We start from the raw sequence: 18,424 nt of genomic DNA on the forward strand, positions 1-18,424 counted from the left end.
CCCGCGCGCTGGGTTGATTCCACACGTGTTTCCGGGCTTCTGATTTTGAGTGTTGTGGTGGTGACGTACGTTTGATAATGGCAACTCGTGGTTCTTACCGAACGCTAGACCTAGCGACGAAAGTCGAAGTCTTGAAGGAAGTTGACCAGGGGGGCACCGCCAAACAAGACATTGCAAGAAAGTACAGCATTAAGCCTAACACGCTGTCGACTTTCATAAAGAATAAGCGCTCAATATTGGATGCGTTTGAAAGTGAAAAATTCAAGACATCGCGGAAGCGGATGCGCACCGGCGCCTACCTCGAGTTGGAGGAAGCACTGCTGATTTGGATCAGAGAGGCACGAAACAACAAACTGCCTCTCAGTGGTGAAGTCGTCACGGCAAAAGCGTCATCGCTTGCCGAAATGTTGGGCATCAACGACTTCGCTGCTTCGGATGGGTGGCTTACGCGTTTCAAACATCGCCACGACTTGATTTTTAAAAGCGTGTGTGGGGAGAAGGCGTCAGTCGATGAGGAAACGTGACTGACATGGAAAGCGGGCAAGCTTCGCAAGTACCTCGAAGAATACCAGCCGGCAGACATTTTTAATGCAGACGAGACTGCGCTTTTTTATCGGCTGCTACCGGACAAGACCCTGACATTTAAAGACGACGACTGTTCTGGAGGCAAAAGAAGCAAACAGAGAGTGTCAGTGCTAGTCGCGGCGAACATGACTGGCACAGAACGGTGTCGCCTGCTTGTGATCGGGAAGGCTGCCAAGCCTAGGTGCTTTAAAGGCGTGAAGACGCTTCCTGTGGATTATGCCTCGAACAGAAAGGCGTGGATGACATCCGATATATTTAAGGACTGGATCACCAAACTCGACCGCAAGTTCGCGCAATCAAGCTGTAAGGTGTTGTTCCTTGTGGACCAATGTAGTGCCCACATGAACGTACCTGCCTTGAGTGCCATCTGTCTTGTGTACCTGCCTGCAAACACGACGACCGTGTTGCAGCCCATGGACCAGGGCATAATAAAAAATGTGAAGGTATTGTATGGGCAGCATCTCGTCGAGCGCATGCTTTTGTGCATGGACAACTCGTCGCAATACGAGGTGAGTTTTCTTAGTGCCATCAACATGCTAGCGCGAGCTTGGACCCGCGTGAAAGAAGAAACCATTGCCAATTGTTTCCGGGCCTGTGGTTTCATGGAAAACTCGCGGGATGCTTCTCCTTGTGCGCCAGTGGAAGTGCAAACAAATGAGCTCGACGACGGTAGCTTTCGCGCCGCTCTCGGTGACGTTCGTTTTGACAAGTATGTCGCTGTGGACAGCAAGGTCGAAACATGCGGTCCACTAACGGACAGCGAAATCGTGCAGATGGTTCGGCCCCATGACTGCATTCCTGAAAATGACGATGATGACGATGACATCGGAAATGAGCCACCACTGAGGGCTGCCGATGTAGCTGCGGGTCTTGCTTTTGCGCAGTGGTTTTTTGTTGGAGAACACAACGCCGAAGAAGCACTTCGACACGTGTATTCCTTACAAAACTTGCTAGCCGCAGCCAGAATGGCAAGCAGAAGAAGATGACAGACTATTTTTCCTCAAAACTGTCGCGCTTTTAAACTAATAAAAGGGCCGTTTTTAGTGCTTTTTGCTTAATTCGAAGTTCATTTAATTCGAAGTTTTTTGCGGTTCCCATGAACTTCGTATAAACGGGAGTCGACTGTAGATACTTTTTCAGTTTTCGAACTCCTCCTTTCAAGGTGGGCACAATTTACTTCTAGGGAGTGTGAGGTTGCTGCAGTCTAACTTTGCGCCAAGTAACCAACTGCTTTCTGCTGGCTTCACTGCCGCTGCAGTTTCATGCGTTCCGTGCCGGTGTTCGCTTGCACTTTTTGTTCTGTGTGTATGTCTCCTCACATGCCATGCTTCCACGGTCTTCTGAAGACAATTGGATGCCTACAGTCACGAAAATACGCAGACATCCATGGTGTATTCGCCGATTATTGACATCGTGATTACGATCTAACCATTGACCACGTGTGTATACATTGAGCACGTGTGTATGTCTCCCGAGGTTAATTCTACTGTTGCTGCTATCCCGTGCGCCATAGGTCACACCTTTCAGACATCATAACAATGTGTTTGTGAACCAGCGCAACAGTGAGTAGAGGAAAAGCCTCTAAAAATGATACTTCTCCATGCCATCCGACCCGGGCTGTTACTGCAGAAGTGGGAAAGATCCATAGGAAAGTCTGGGAAAGATGCGCAAGGTGAACGATCTTTACTTTTAAGGAAGCGACATCTTGAAGACATATAGGCATATTATAAATGGAGAAGTCTAAACTGACCAAGGTGCATGGGCATCGAGGAGTGATGAAGTTTCTTGATTATTTCCGAATTTTCTTGTGTAATTGTAATGAAGCCGCAAAATAAATAGTACCTGTACAACAACCAGCTGCTGCTGCCTTGCGATCTGCCAGAGTAATGCTGGCAAGAGGTCCCCGCTCCTTCCGAAGACTCCAGTTTTTCTGAGCGATTGAAAAAAAAAAAAGTGTGCTTCAACTTCTCTGCAACTAGAGTTCGACGGTTCTTGAAGAGGCGGAAAAACCTCCTGTAAGAACCTTCTATAACGCAGAATTTACAGGTTACATCTACTGGCACAGCGGAAGGAGAAAGTGCGCCGCTAAGAAATATTCATTACAAGAACTGTGTGGACATGACTGGTGCTAACTGGTTTATGCATGTCTTGTGTCATTTTAGCGTTTACAATGAAAAAAAAACAGAATGACAAAAACAGCCAAGAATAATGTGTAGATTGCAACCAGCCAATTGAGCAAATGCTTGATCTGTGCCACCGCTGCTCGAGAATGGAGAAAACTTGAGATACGCCGGCTGAGTGAAAAAAAAAGAACACTGCATCCCCAGCGACTCTCACTGATCTAGTTGAAGATTTACCTGAAGTGCAGAAAGTGTCTCTTCATAGTGCATCCATCATGTAACAAGCGAAATGACCGAATGGGTATAAGTAGACAACAGATTGTTTTATGCTTTGTTTGCCTCTCACAAGCCCGAATCATTAATCATCACAGGAATTCAGCTATGTGCTTGTTTGAAATTGAAATTCAAATGCTCGTGACATGTGTGACAGTGACAAGTGTTTTATTGTCAATACACTGATGTTTTCATATTTTCACAGATTTTGCATTTTTTAATGATCCTAAGTATTATCCACTCAGACATCCGTGAGCCTGAACACATCAGAAGAAGAAAGTGCACTTGTTTATATACCAGCTGAACAAAAAAATACCATCATTTCAGTGGGATTTCAAATGTGACTGATGCCTTACAGCAATGGCTCAGTTTCAACTTCCTTTAGGGTACAGCCCGCCGAGGTGCTTTTTACTGTGCAAGTTAATATGCACAGCGTCGAAGACCCCTATGCTGAGACTCGCCAAAATAGCTTCTAAACAACTAAGCTGGAACCAGATGAGCCACAGCTTTTACCGCCGCTTCGGTAAGACGTTTCTAATATAACTGAGCTCTACATTTATTTCTACTACCTGGAAGAAAAAGAAGTTACTGGGTGGCAAAACAGGTCTTTATTCAACAAATGCTCGTCTAGCACTTCGCTACGTGAGCTATTATTTTCACCAAGAACCTGGAAAGACGCCGCACACGCATCGAGGCTCTAGGATATACTCCACGTGCCTAAACCAAGAAGTTGCGGTGTTGTGTAAGTGCTGCTCACTGGCTGAACCACGCCTAGCTGTAGCAGACGACCCTCGTTTGCTTGGCGCAAAGTTAGCCTGCAGTGCCGCGGTGGCGGGAACTGAAGCCGGCCACCCGCTCCTTGAAGGTGAAGTGATTGATTGATATGTGGGGTTTAATGTCCCAAAACTACCATATGATTATGAGAGACGCCGTAGTGGAGGGCTCCGGAAATTTCGACCACCTGGGGTTCTTAACGTGCACCCAAATCTGAGCACACGGGCCTACAACATTTCCGCCTCCATCGGAAATGCAGCCGCCGCAGCCGGGATTCGAACCCGCGACCTGCGGGTCAGCAGCCGAGTACCTTTGCCACTAGACCACCGCGGCGGGGCTTGAAGGTGAAGTGGAGAGTTCTGAAACAGAAAAAGTATCTATAAATGTTGGGTGGAACTAGCATGGGAAAAACGACGATTGAGCTAACTATTAGGTGTGTTTGCGCATTGAACACTCAGAAAAAGAGCTATGAATTCTTCTCCAACAGCTAGACGCATCCCTGTACAACCATGAAGTGCTTGCTGGTACACCAACCAAAAAAGTGATGAAAACAAGAGAAACAGACTCAACAGCTCTGCGCTCTACGAAGGAAGACCTCAGTCGACGCTTCTGTTGTGTTTTGAATTGCCATGCACGCAAAGAACTTCAGTTTTATCAATTTGCGTAGCTGTTGGGAAGCAGAATGGTGGGAGTGCTGAATACAGGCCATTGCAAACGTGTTGGGTAAGGGAATTACTCGCCTTCTCCACAGCCAGTCGCATGAGAAAGTATGATAATGTAGGTCTCCTGTTATTGTTATGGGTAGCCTTGATGGAGAACAGTGGTAACTGATTATGAAGCTCAACAGAGTCTCTGGTCGTGGTGCGAGACATGCAGCAGTTGAGTGGTGATGTGTGGGACAAACATCGCACACGCCACGATCATACACGTTGGCTTTGAAAGCTGTTGGTTTTGGCTTGAACTAGCATATATGAAAACATACATTATACAAGTAAATCTCAGAATTCTGGTTGTGACCACAGTCAGGTTTTTTTTTTTTTTTTTTGCTATTGGTTTCCGCAATTACCAGAGCTATCTCAGAGGCCTCAGTTTTGCCTTTCGCTGTACCCAGAGAAAGTGTGCTTGCATGTATTCCAGTTTGCAGTATATGCATATGGAAAACAACCGTCAACAGAATAGTGTAGGGTACATAATAAAACAGTTTAACACACAGGAAGCAAGACATAAATGGAGAATGCAACTGCAAAGACAAAAATCGCCGGTGCCATTCGGGCTGGATAAAGCAAGCCTCGTACCACTGATCATAAGATACACTGCACCTGTATGTACTTCACCGCTTTGGCAACATGTGTATAACCCGTATTGACCTATTTAAGTGTTGCAGAACGCACAGGGGTGAGACAGCTGCGTATATTGCATATTTTTGATACATTTTTATTTTCTTGCGCCAAGCTGCTCCAAAGGCATAAAAATTGCGAAAATTGCACCGTACTGCTTCAGAACAGCCTCAAAAGCTACAGTTTTGATGCCAACCTCAGCTTCAGTGGGGAGAAAAGGCTGAGTGGACTCATAAGACGCAACCAAGCATGTTTTTTTTTTACTTTGCACCTTTCTGGGGACAAAAGCTTCGATGATGCAGTCATAATCTCCTCTAAACTGTTGTAAATATGTGTGACCCATAAAAAATGCGCTGCCCTGCAATGAGCACGCTGCTTCTACTAGCTAGGCTGTGCGTTTTGGTGCCACTGGTCTAGTGAAAACTACAAAGTCGGGTGGCAAGCATAGCGGGGTTGGCTGTCTGGTTCGTTGCTGTGCGTAGCATGTTTCTCCGTTTGCTGCTGTTTTCATGCCAGCGCTGCTGCGTGCAGTCATCTACGTGTGTGGATTTGCCGTGAGCGGGGAACTGTAAATTTGGAGTCATTTCCCTGCCTCTGATACAACTCCTGGGCACTGTGGCACATGCACATAGGTTCGCGAAATTGGTTCTGTGAGCAACAGAACGAATGTGACCCATTCCTGGTTTACGCCCATTAGCTACTCATTTTTTTAGACAAGCGAGTTGTCATTGCATTTTGCATTTCAAAAAGCCATTGCGCGCGAAATCCGCACATCGATGTCTGCAGGTGACATTGATGCCGTTGTGACAACGCGCGTTCAAACCATTTCAAATGATATTAGCAGGCACCTCAGCGCTTTATTCGGGAATCATGACATGTCGGCAATCACGTGACACAGATGAACGTTGATTTTCAACTGTTTAGTTTTGCAATCGAAACTCGCTACAAGCTCTTTAAAAGGCGTCGCTGCGTACCAGCTCTGGGCTACACAAGCTTATAGGCTTAGCTTTATGTTCGACCGATGTTTGGGTCGGCGGCCGTGCTGCAGTGTGACTGGTGAACTTCGGTTTTTTTTTTTCTTCTTTTTTTGCAATAAAACAGGCCTCTGTACCTTCGGTGGTTCATTTGTGTGGACACTAATTTCTTACCTGCGCTGCCCGAGTTACAGAACGACGCGGGCGGCATTCGTAAGTCAATAGGGAGTTCTACATTGACAGAGAAGACCTACAATAATAAAGAAAAATATAACAGGCCAAGGTGGGCCGTATTAATGCGTGGTTGCTCGCGTGGAGAGGCGTTATCAGTACCGTTCAATTGTCACTTAGTGCCATATGCACGTGCTTTACGAGATAGTCCGTGCAGCGAGGTTTCTATGTACTGTTCAGCACTTTTGAAAGGGTCTCGCTCGAGGTGGCCGCGTACCATGGTGAGCGCCCTTCTGTTGTCTGTTAAAAGCCTGCAGTACACTTCATGCTATCATATCAGGCTTTTCTTTAAGCGAAGGCCCACTGTTACGTCTGTGTTTTTCTTTTTTGAAAGTTTCCTGAGAACCCAGTTTTGAACAAAACCTTTTTAAAATACTTTTTTTAACTTCAAATTTTTTCAAACATGTTTTCATGAGGGCTAGGTAGGTCACGGGGTATGTAAAAAGTTAGTGCAGTTCATACCTGGTAATTATTTGTTCAAAAACTTACTTCAAAATCTGTTTCAGTGTTATGTGCATTTTCAGCCAAACGAAATATTCACAGGTGCCCCCACATTGGTAAAAAATTTTTTTTTCAAGCTCCCAGGACGACATATTAAATGTTACTAACTGCTCCAAAGCAAGGTTCTATTGCTCCAAAATTGCAATTTTGCTGCTCCAAAATCTGTTTCCAATTTAAACTCGGCCGTCTAACCCCTGAACACGCGTGGAAGTGCTTGCCTCGAACTCGATGTCATGCAGTGCTGGCTTGCACTTGAATTGGGAGTTGCAGCACGCCTAAATAGCTGAAACATCTTTTGCATTGTATCCGAAGTTCGCTTTGATGAGCTTCCTACATTTCAGAAGCAAGGTTGGATTGAGGGAAGAAGTTTGTCAGATCCTTGATTTTCAGGAAACTGTGCCTCAACACTAACGAAAAAGAAGAGCCTATGCATGTTCGGTTGTGGACAGCTTTTTTTACACTATGCAGTTATGGCCAGCACAGTGGTGAGGGCGCTGGTGGCGGTGTTTTTCACAGCACCGCCTAAGCAGCCTTACGTCTATAGCAGTACAGAGCCATAACAGCGTGGTGATACTAGAACCGGAATATAGGATGTTCACGATATCTGTACGACCTCCCACTGTTGACCAGTGCCTTCAAGATCAGCATTTTCCATTTATAAAGCTGTGAGGCAATCGAAGTAAAGTCTCACAGATCACCAATTCGCTTTTGTTTTTCATCCCAGAGGTCATACTTTGTATGGTATAGGCTGTGGAGAAGATATTGGCTGCCTATTCGACGTGCATAGTCCGAATTATCAAATGCAGAACTGGCAGCTGCCTGAAAATATCAGTCGTCTTTACACATTACATCCATGGGGCCATCGGCAGTGCTATGCAGCTGTTCGATTCATCCGTCAGTGACTGTAGTTGCATTAAACCTGAGCGTGAAAGTCGGTAACCTAAGTAGCTGTGACAGTGAGTGTGGAACAGTTCTTTTGTTGCCTCTTGACAAGGTGCAATATGTCACCTTAATAGGAACTGGCAGCTGACCAATGCTACTAATAACTGTGGGTAGGAAAACTGCTATAGCTCAAAATTACACCCATTATCGCATGAGGCAGGTTTCCGCAATGCAACAGCGATGCCAGGAATCTCAAGTTGTCTTGTTATGTTCAACATGTCTTGATAAGCTCATGCCCTGTTCTTGAATAAATACTTGTTCTGTGCTTCCAGTATCTGCTAACTGTCTGCTCTCTCGTTAATCACTCCTCTAGAACATCTTTCATGCAATGGCATGGGTCGGACATTGCCTGCAACAAAGTGTGGCCAGCTTCTTTGACAACGGCCTATTGTCTTGGTATGGCCTCCGAGATTTTACGGTGCATGCGACTCTCTTCAGTCTTTAAAGTCATGCATTATAATTTCTTATGTGCAGATAGCTGGTGCCACAAATGCGTGACTTACTTCTGATTAGTTCTCATTTTTTGTTGTGCCTCGAAAATCGGTCCTTGCATGCATTCATGCATTGCTGCCACATTTTGCGATTCCTGCCTTTCGTGACAGCATTGCTCGCTGTGCACAGCATTTCATGCACGTTTTTGCCAGTAGTGAGTACGAAGAGTTTACGGTTGCTGGTCAAGCGACCCTGCTCCCGCCTGCATTTATTCATTCTCCTTGAGGACAATTGCTGCTCGAGTGAACCCCTTACTGCATTTTTTCATGGTCTTTGAAGACATGCAGGGCATTTCTGTCTCTTGAGTAGCCATCGACTTGGTGCTGGCACACGAGTTGATGTTGTAAAACTCACATTCAAATTCAACCTTATTCAACATTTTCTTTCGAAACATGTGGGAAGAATATGTAAGAATAAAAGCAAGAGGCCCCATGTTAGCGGCTTGACAAGAGGCTACCTTTTTTCTTGGCATAGAAAATCCACATTGCACATATATGAAAACATTTTGACATTGATCTGCAAACTTCAAAGAATCGAAAAAAAAAAAACACATTTCATTACGTCAAAGTTTTAGGTTGACATGAAATTGAACATAGAACAAAAAAAGCATAGTTTTTACAAAAAACAGCGTATAGTCAGTTATGAAAACTCGTGCCTTGCCAAATGGCTACGAAATACAAAAGATAATATTAAAGATAGACAATATCAAATCTCAAAAACGTAAAATTTGGAGTAGTATTACAAAAACAGTAATTGGTGATTGGTTGCATGTCTCGTTCATAAAAAAAAAGTAAGAAAAAGAAACAAAGCAACAACATAGGAAGACACCGTAGACAAACGAGCACTATTATACGATGGCTTCTTTTACCCACAGTGCTCTCTAGATGGATAAGTAGAAGAACTAAAGTACACGCTGTTCATTCTGAATCAGGAGCTTCTTAAGTTCTATTTGAGACATACTGAAGAATGCGTTTATTTTCGAACATGTTAAAACAAGGGGTAGTGCAGTATTCAAGTCAACGATGATTAGTTCACGAATAAGGTACAAAGCAGGAAGGCATTTGCAGGATGTTATAATGAGTTTGTGTAGTTTTGATAGCATTGCAAAGTTTTAGAAAACAAGCGTTGTTTGATAGCCTGTATTGCATAATGAAACTAAAGCTGTATATTTTATCAATCACAAAATATTGTACTCTATGAATAAATCACTTAGTATGTGTTTTATCATATGCTTGCATTACGGCATATTGCTTTTTTCTACTACAAAAACATTCTGTTTCTATTTTCCTTAGATGTATCTCCTTACTCTTAACTAAAATTGTTTGTAAGGTGAAAACAACATATTACAGAGGAAAGTTAGATCTTGTCTGGAATAATTTGTCCGAAGTCACAGAATATACCGCACATCTTTGTCATATTTTTAGTTTATCAATGTTTTGCTCCCAGTTAGGATTCTGATTAAAAAATTACTCCTGAAAGTGTATATCCAGATTACGGCAGACAGACTTCTGAACCTGTGTGAACAATACAGCTTTGGATTTTGTTGTGTCGATCATAAAATAATTTACAGTATTCCATATGAAGACATTCTTAAGAACATTATTGGCTGTATTTACAAGATTATGCAAATCATGGCCATAGAAAAATATTTCAGTGTCATCTGCAAAAGTTGCTAAATCGGCAGACTTTCTGATCCCTTTATGTCTTTGATATAAATATTGAACAATAGAGGCCCTGGTATGCTGCCTTTAAACACACGTGACATAATGGTTGTAGGAAGCGTTGGCTATCATTTTTAACTACAGACTGCTTTCTTCATAATACGTATGGTCTCAGAAAATCTAGTGGCATTCTGTGAAAACCATAGTGACGTAATTTTACATACAGTATTCTATCTTTTTGCTTTAGAATAGTCAATACAAATGGCCAAAGTGGACGTGGACAGTATGCTTCCAAGTTAATTAGGTACAAGTTTTTTTTGTATGAGCAGTGCCAGTTCTGTGAACATATACCACCTGAAACCGAAATAATGTGGAGACAATATAGAATACCTCTCGGAAAAAGACATACTAACACGGTGATTTACAGTCGATTCTGGATGTATCAAATTTCGATATATGAATTTATTGGCTATATCGAACAGTTGACAAATCCCTTTGAATTTTCTATGCAAAAAGATGGGACCGGTGCACTTGTATATCGAACCGAACTCTCGCACAGTGGGACATCTGCTAAATTGAATGTTGTGCCACTACGAAGCCCTGAAAGTGCACTTTTCCTAACAAATAACAATCAATTTTCGGCCGTGTTCTAACAAGTTTCTATCTCTTTCCATGTGCAGGTGATGAAAAGGCAGTGTTACTTCATCCGACTGATTTGGTGCATTGCGCGGCACTTAGTGTGCACCGGTATGTTTGATGCGTGATCTGCAGATCTTAACGCGTGCCCCGCCGCGGTGGTCTAGTGGCTAAGTTACGTTACTGCGAACCCGCAGGTGGCGGGATCGAATTCCAGCTGTGGCAACTGCATTTTTGATGGAGGCGAAAACGCTGTGGGCCTGTGTGCTTAGATTTTCAATAAGACCGAATGCCGAGGACACCAATGTAGGAATGTGAAGAGACTCTGCAATCTCGTTGCGAACCGCGCGACAACTTAGCTGCTAATATATCATGGTGAATTTGTTTACATTTGTACATGCGCCCTATGCCATAGTGTTTGAAAAATAATTCACTTTACACAGAAAAATGTGAAAAGCCTTTCTTGCAGTTGAGTTAATTATTTTTCCACGATAACATATCTCTTGAATATCATGCTAGCCGCCATGGCGTAACTAGTTTTCTTTTTTGTTGTTGTTAAACTATCACACATAATCTTCCTGAGTGCACTTTAAAAAAGAGAGGCATGTGCACACTTCCTACTATATAACTTCGGTAGCTTTGTTTTAAAAACTCAAATCTTCGAGCCGGGCTCACCTGAACATTCACGGAGAAAACCCCCTTTCGATTACGGAACACCTTGCAATCATCGCTGCCGGGGCTCTTTATACGTACGTGGGTGCAATTGATACACCCTGTGACACCAGGGAACTGGGCAATTTCGTAAAAATCGCGCATCACACCGGCATACTCATATGCTGTCGGAAAATACACAAGTCTGCGAATTGGACAGCTCGAGTTGAGACATGTCGCCTTCCGCACGAAGCGGCACACAGTAGGTTGTGAAGCTTATATGAGATTACCGGCACCAACCTGGAACGTTCCAGCACCATGAAACCTGAGGCACAAGAAAAGCTGAAGCATCGATGAAATTGGAAATCCATAGTTGTCATGGCTTGCTTAAAGCAGCAGCATTCTCAACAGCTCTCGCACAATTTTTTATTTATTTTTTTGAGAAACGGTAGCATGGCAGGAACTGCTCATTGCTGTACATGTACAGTGGGTTTTCTCCGTCCCGAAGCACTCGTTGTGGCACTCGGCAGTGCATATATGTCGCCGAAAACTATGTCGTATGCGCGACATTTGAAATCAAATGCGTTGAGAAGATAGAAGTCTGCCATGTTTTCTCGCCTATGCGCTTGCGACGGCTTCAAGTCGGACTGATGGTAGCTGCGGAGCCGCTTTCAGATTCGAGCCGAACTTGGCCTTCTAAGTTCGTTTTGAGGTGGCGCTTCAAGTCAAGGTAGGTTTAGGAAATGCGATGGCGCTGCCTTAAGCAAGCTGGAAGTAAATTTCGAGTCAAGTCACACTTGTGAATACGAGGGTAAAATTTTAAATGTATTTGTCTCAGTTTCTTGTTTTTAGACGTAACACGTAGCCTTATGGGGCATTTTGACATGTTTTTATTGACTCACAAAAATAAGTGTGATACTAATGTGTTGGTATTGAATAGATCTGGCCGATGATTCTATTCATTTCCTTTTATATGTTGTTCACCAAATTGTAATTCATGACAATTGGAAACAATATGTGGCAAAAACTAATCACTCATGTTTGTATTCATTTATTTCACATTTGAAGTTTGTTGCAAATTATGAAATTAGCATCATCGGCTAGACCATCTCTCTGGCAACTGTATATATACTTTATTTTTGTGTTTGACACAGTGAAATTGCCAAAAAGCCTCGTAATAAATAGACAAATTGTGTATTATACAAATTTATTATCTTCTGTACCAATGCTGCTATTGAAAATCTAGTTAAAGATTTGGAATCTGCAGCAGTAACTGAATAATTGTATTAAGTTTCATTCAATTCAGACAAATAACAAAAAAAAAACTTTTCAAGACCCACGTCCCCTTCTAAAACAGTGCAAGAGATGAGAGACAAGGACGCAAACCAGAGTGCTGACTCGCATGGTTTATTAATTAAAATTATGCAACATTTGCTGTCCTCACAGACTGAAATGAGACTCTTTAGGGCTAAGAAATAATGCATATTTCTGTTTTTTCTGTCTTGAGTGCATGTCATGTTAAAGTAATTTTGGTTCGAACATTTACACCTGAACCAACCTCACTTTTAGCCACCTGTTTCGTAGTGACATGCCCCACTTATCTCTAGCATTTGAGCTTGCCGATATGTTGCTTTTCAATTCATGAGCACTCTACATGCAGAGTCTACGGCAAAAAAAAAAGGGAATGGTGTTCTTTTACTGGTGCCATTCTGAATTTTCGAGCATGTTTTACCAACTGGCCCAGAAGTTTACTGTAGGAGGGTAATTGTCCTGAACCTAAATGCAGCTGTAATTGTAATCTAGTTAATACCTAGCAAAAATTACCTATAGAAAAACCAATAGCCTATCGGATTATTGAACATATTGGTATATTGGTATCCTATGGGTCTATAGGTAGCATTTTGGTCTATTAGACCTCTATTTGTCTATTGGTGTATTTGTAAATTGGTGCTCTATTAGCCTATTGCGTATTGGTCTATTGCCGTATTGGTCCTGTATATGTCTATTGGCATTCTATTTGTCTATTAGTGCTGTATTTGTGTATAGGAAATCTATCTCGGCCTATTTCTTATTTGAGAACTCTTAGCTTTGGAATAAAAATATAGGGCATTTGAGGACTGCAACATAGCAGTGCCTCTATAAAACAAAGCAGATCAATTTGAAGTGAGGTCTGTATTATATTTATAATTAGTAGAATATAATTTCATCAAATCGACAATCTTCCTCGAAACAAGCTTTCCGAGCATGCTGTTCTTCCTTGTCAAATGTATGCCACTGCACCACTTCTCTAGGTAGTGCTTGAAATTAAAAACATATATAAAATACCAGGAAGACGGAAGGAAATATTTTATAAGTGCTACTCAAAACAATGGCACATAAAAAAAATGTAGAACCAGCATGAGGAAAGTTCAATTATTAATAGAGAATTCAGAAATGCTTTGTTGATGCAGCTAATGCCTAAATAAAACTAATAATTACTTGTAAGGTGTTATTTAGCTGTCATTTATTACCAAAACAGTACGCATTATCTGACTGGTGAGCTCGCAGTAACAGCTTCACACAGAAGGAACAAATATTTGTCACATCTGTGCAGCATATTTGATTATGCTTGTGTCCCAGAAACAAAACCTCGGTCACTTAGGTGGACCTTGGGCACTTGTGGGCAAGGCAAAACGACACTAGCACCAAACCGATCTCAGCGTCTGAGCATCATGAGTCGCACAAAAAGCTTCACTATTGAATAAACGCCTCTCTAGTGCAACAACGTATACTACAGAATGGGGATCAGTGAACATGAATGCTAATTAATGATGGGAGAGCCGCACAGTATTTTTGTTGGCTCTAAAAAGCTTAGCTTCTTTTCTATCCTCGAAGTTTACCATTATGATTGAACGAAGACATTACTTTTTGAATTGCCACGAAAACAATGCGCTAGTCAATAACGTGCATTTATACCAGTGTCTGTATATGCTAACAGCCCACACAATGTTGAAAAGTGTTGTACTATAGAGTGGAAAAACTACTGAACAAATAAAGCGGCCAAACACTTTTAATGGGGACGCACTTTGATGGCTGGCAAATAAACGAATTAGAAGCACAAGAAAAGCAACTCCTACTGAATAACAAATATATAAAACAGTTCTCTTACCTAACAGCCGCAGGGTATGCACTCGGAAAAAATCACCTTGGTGGGCATCGTGTCGGCACCAGCAGTATTCATTGCTGTTTTAAGTCCGAGAACACTGTAATTCCTTTGATGTTCTTGACTAATCTAGCATTGTTGTCGTGATTCAATATATGCCAATTTAACTTTGAAATACTTTTAAATCTATACAAACACAGAGCCCGACCACGCCGCCTGACACACTTGGCCGACAACAGTTGCGGCTGCGGCTGGCTCTACTCGGCTCGCACACACGCTTGCTGGCTTGAGCACTGGAGCCATGGTGATGCCACAAAAACGAGTTTGTTTTCTCACTTTTTATTGCATTATTTTTCTCTTGTCAAATATACTGAGCTGCAAATAAAATAAAAGGTTATAGAAAGAACAGAAAACTGAAATGTTGGTCGCAGAAGTATAAATAAAATGGAAGACATATAGCCCCTTCTAGCTACATTACAGTCTTTTTCTTATTTCTTCAAGCCTGTATTGCACTGCGGCATCTTTCAAATGTTATACCTTTCCCGTTTTAATTTTACTAAGGTCTGAATAATAATTTTTATGTAACTATCTCCAAATCAGTGACATAAATTTCTCTGCCGCAGGGGGTTCATGTAACGCAGGAGGCACAGGCACGAACTTGCGGGCCACACACTCCAGCAAACATGAACATCGATGTTCACTTTTCAAACACTCGAACGAGCTCGCCTATGTGCGACGCAACGATACACGAACAACGCCGTTCGCATTTGTCTTCACTGTGCATTTAGCTTGGTCCTGCTAGTCTCCATATTATGCACCATAAATGGCCTGTCTTTATTACCACGAAGGCTACAAGTGTAAGTAACGTGACCAGCGGAGCGTGGAGACGTACTCTTCGATTTTTTTTTTTATTCGAAGAACTGTACTGGCCCACCGGCTGAAGTGGACGATGTATACATTATGGGTATACACATTCACTCAGGCCGTGACAATTTCTACAATACACTTTGACTTCCGTTATTTTGTTAATAGTTGATTTTCTCACCTCGTTTGCACTTTGAAGGAAAGCAGTAGGCTGCTGCCTCTGCATGGACATCGTGACCCCCTGCTAAAACATTACCTGCAGTGACGTTCTTTTTTTAACTCTATGATAAGTTTCCCTTTTGTGAACACTTATATTGTGGGCTTATATAGCCTATGAACATTATAATCATAATCTTGAGTGCAGAATGAAATTACGCGAGTTGACTGGGTGTGAAATTATTTTGGTGGTATTTATGAAAAATATAGGTGCAATATTTTGGAATACAAAAATATCTGTCACTTTGCTCATATATTGAACTAATGGAAAACTCCCTTTTGATGGAATTTGCCAATAAGAGAAATACATATATGAATGGCCTCTTAATACCACGCATATAAACTCAAAATTACTTGATTCTAGTAGAAATTTACACCAGCTAGATTTATAATTGACAAATAGCTACTGTTTATTGATTCTATAGCCGACAAATATGTCTCACCTATTACAGCCTATGAGCACCAATGCGCACCAATAGCTGTTGCCTATAGGTACCAATACATATTTATCGGTTCGTTGGTTCGATAGGGGACAAATAGCTGTCTTCTGTTGAACTCTAATGGCGTCGATACGTATCTATTGGTTCTATGGGTGACAAATAGCTACAACCTATAGACATCTTATTGGTATTATTGGTGACAAATAGGTGTGGTCAATTGGTTTTTATTGGTGCCAATAAACTTCTAATAAGGCCAATGAAGCATCAATACAGCTCTTATAAAACCAATAAGATTTTTCTATTGGAGCAATGTATTTCTCTATTGGCATTTTTTCTAGGGATGTCTCAGTATTAATACAAGACTACATCACGCTGAAGAAGCAAGAGAGGCAGCGAAAAAGACTTGATTTTGGGATGTGGGGTGTGCTCTCACCTGCCATCTAGGCTTACGCTTGGCGTTGTGTCAATATATCTCAACCATGGCCTCATTTCCCTGTGTGCTCTCCCGTAACATTTTGGCGGAGGTGCGGGGTAGCAAAGCACGACGGAGCTTCGAAGAGGATGCCAAGTTTCCACTTCCAAAATGTCTACCGACAAGGATGCGGCGTCAACAGCCATGCCTAATGCACCAACGGTGCCCACCTCTTTTGTGGTCATTGTGAGCTCTCCACCCCACGATCCTGGCAACTTTTCGGGCACTGACGGCGTGGACGTCCACGAGTGGGTTCAACTCTGCGGGCTCGTAATTGAAAATCACAGGTGGGATCCAACCATGATGCTGGCGAACGTTATTTTTTACTTGAAAGGAATGGCCAAGGCGTAGTTCAACAACAACATGGAAGAGCTCACCAGCTGGGACGTCTGTAAGACGAAGTTACACGAGTTGTTCGGCCAATCTGCCGGGTGCAAGCAGGCCGCTAAGAAAGAACTTGCTACCCGTGTCCAGACATCCACGTAGTCTTACCTGGCCTATATTCAAGATGTCTTGACCCTCTGCCGTAAAGTTGATACCACTATGACTGAAGCCAACAAGGTAGTGCACGTACTCAAGGGCATCATTGATGATGCCTTTAACCTCTTTTTATTTAAAGGCTGTTCGATAGTCCAAGACGTCATTAAAGAGTGCTGACGCTTTCAGGAGGCTAAAAGTTGTTACATTGTCAACCACTTTACCCATCTTCCTAACACCACTGCAACGTTAGTGAGGACCTCCGTTTTGAGACCGAGCCCAATCCACCCTCTGCTGACATTACGAGAGTTGTTCGACGCGAAATCGTAGCGATGTCACCCGCACCCCTGAGAGTCCTGATGGCAAATGATCCTCAGCCCACCATATCCCTCATGCAGAATGTCGTATGTCAACAATTGGCAAATTCAAGCCTTCAAACGATTTGTTCCATGCACCGACCCAGTGTGCATCCACCTACCTTGAACATCCGTCAGCACTACCGCCGTCCAGCTCCGAATAACATATTCAAATGCATGGAGGATGCTTGACGACAGGCCTATGTGCTTCCGGTGCGAATAAGTGGGACACATTTCATGTCATTGCCGAAGCACGTGGACCTTGCCTTCATGCTCAAGCCAAACTTCACGAACTTCAAGGCATCAGCCCGCCTTTCTGGCCAAAAACCACCATGGCATGACGACTCAGCTCATTACAACATGACTGCTACAACCAACGCCCAGTGCAGCTGATTGCCTTCACCGTGACGTAAATTCTCTCGGTCTCCTCCGCCACCCCGTTCCCCATCCCCGTCCTTCGCTCGACGGTTTTCTTCTGGAAACTACTGGTGCAGCTCTTTGAAGTAACGCTGCTGCTATGACTTGCCCTCTTTCTCTGTTGACCCTCCCGACCAACCAAAACCTGATTGATGTAAAAGTGAATAGTTTATCTATTAAAGCTTTAGTCGACACTGGTGCCCAAATTTCTGTTATGAGCTTGCACATTCGTGACCGCTTAAAGAAAGTCTCGACTCCAGCCCCTTCACGATGTGTTCGTGTTGCTGACGGCTGTGCAGCTGCCATCGTTGGTGTCTGCACAGCACACGTTACTATAGCCAGCCATCAAACCTCCTGTTTCTTCATTGTTCTCAACCACTGCACCAATGATGTTATCTTCGGTCTAGACGTTTTGTTCACTCATTTGGCCCTCATTGACTGTTCAGCTGGCACGAGGCAACTTGACCTGCCCTGTACGACTGATACGCCCAGCCAGCCCCCAGTTCGTCTGTGCTCTGTTGAACATGTTTGTTTGTCACCGCAAACAGTTACCTGCATTGCCCTAATGCTGTCGCCACCTATACCTGATGGAGACTGCGTGCTCATGCCCAATTCATCTGTCTTTTTCACTCACAATGTTATCTTTCCGCACACTATTATTCTGTTATAGGAGAGCCGTACTTGCATCCCTTTGCTGAACTTTGCTCTGTGTTCTCAAGTGCTTCCGTGTGGAATAGCCCTCATTACACTGACACTCGCTGACGACTGTATCACCTCAGCTTTGTTCCCCAACGACGGACGTCGCCCTGACTGCATGCCAGCCTGTTATCCGACTGCAAGCCCATCTTCTAATGTAGAAAAAA

At 43.1% G+C, this 18,424-nt stretch overlaps 1 protein-coding gene and 1 long non-coding RNA gene across 9 annotated transcripts in view; one reads left to right on the forward strand and one right to left on the reverse strand.

The window, feature by feature from the left end:
• Positions 1-14,551, reverse strand: part of LOC142776711 (uncharacterized) — a 59,435-nt gene extending 44,884 nt beyond the window's left edge. Inside the window, exon 1 of the long non-coding RNA XR_012887739.1 lies at positions 14,326-14,551. This is a non-coding gene — a long non-coding RNA (uncharacterized LOC142776711). The remainder of the gene's footprint in view (positions 1-14,325) is intronic.
• Positions 1-18,424, forward strand: part of LOC119160785 (motile sperm domain-containing protein 1) — a 146,626-nt gene that overhangs the window by 103,793 nt on the left and 24,409 nt on the right. For 2 of the 8 annotated variants that reach the window (XM_037413017.2, XM_075880891.1), the window contains 2 exons: positions 10,571-10,637; positions 14,520-14,641. The exons of 2 other annotated variants lie outside the window; for them this stretch is intronic. In XM_037413017.2, coding sequence (XP_037268914.1) covers positions 10,571-10,637; positions 14,520-14,641 — 189 coding nt within the window. The remainder of the gene's footprint in view (positions 1-10,570; positions 10,638-14,519; positions 14,642-18,424) is intronic. 4 more of the 8 variants (XM_075880888.1, XR_005108330.2, XR_012887737.1 and 1 more) reach the window with 4 other exon arrangements.

This window comes from Rhipicephalus microplus, chromosome X (genome assembly GCF_043290135.1).
Source record: "Rhipicephalus microplus isolate Deutch F79 chromosome X, USDA_Rmic, whole genome shotgun sequence".
Taxonomy (NCBI): Eukaryota; Metazoa; Arthropoda; class Arachnida; order Ixodida; family Ixodidae; genus Rhipicephalus; species Rhipicephalus microplus.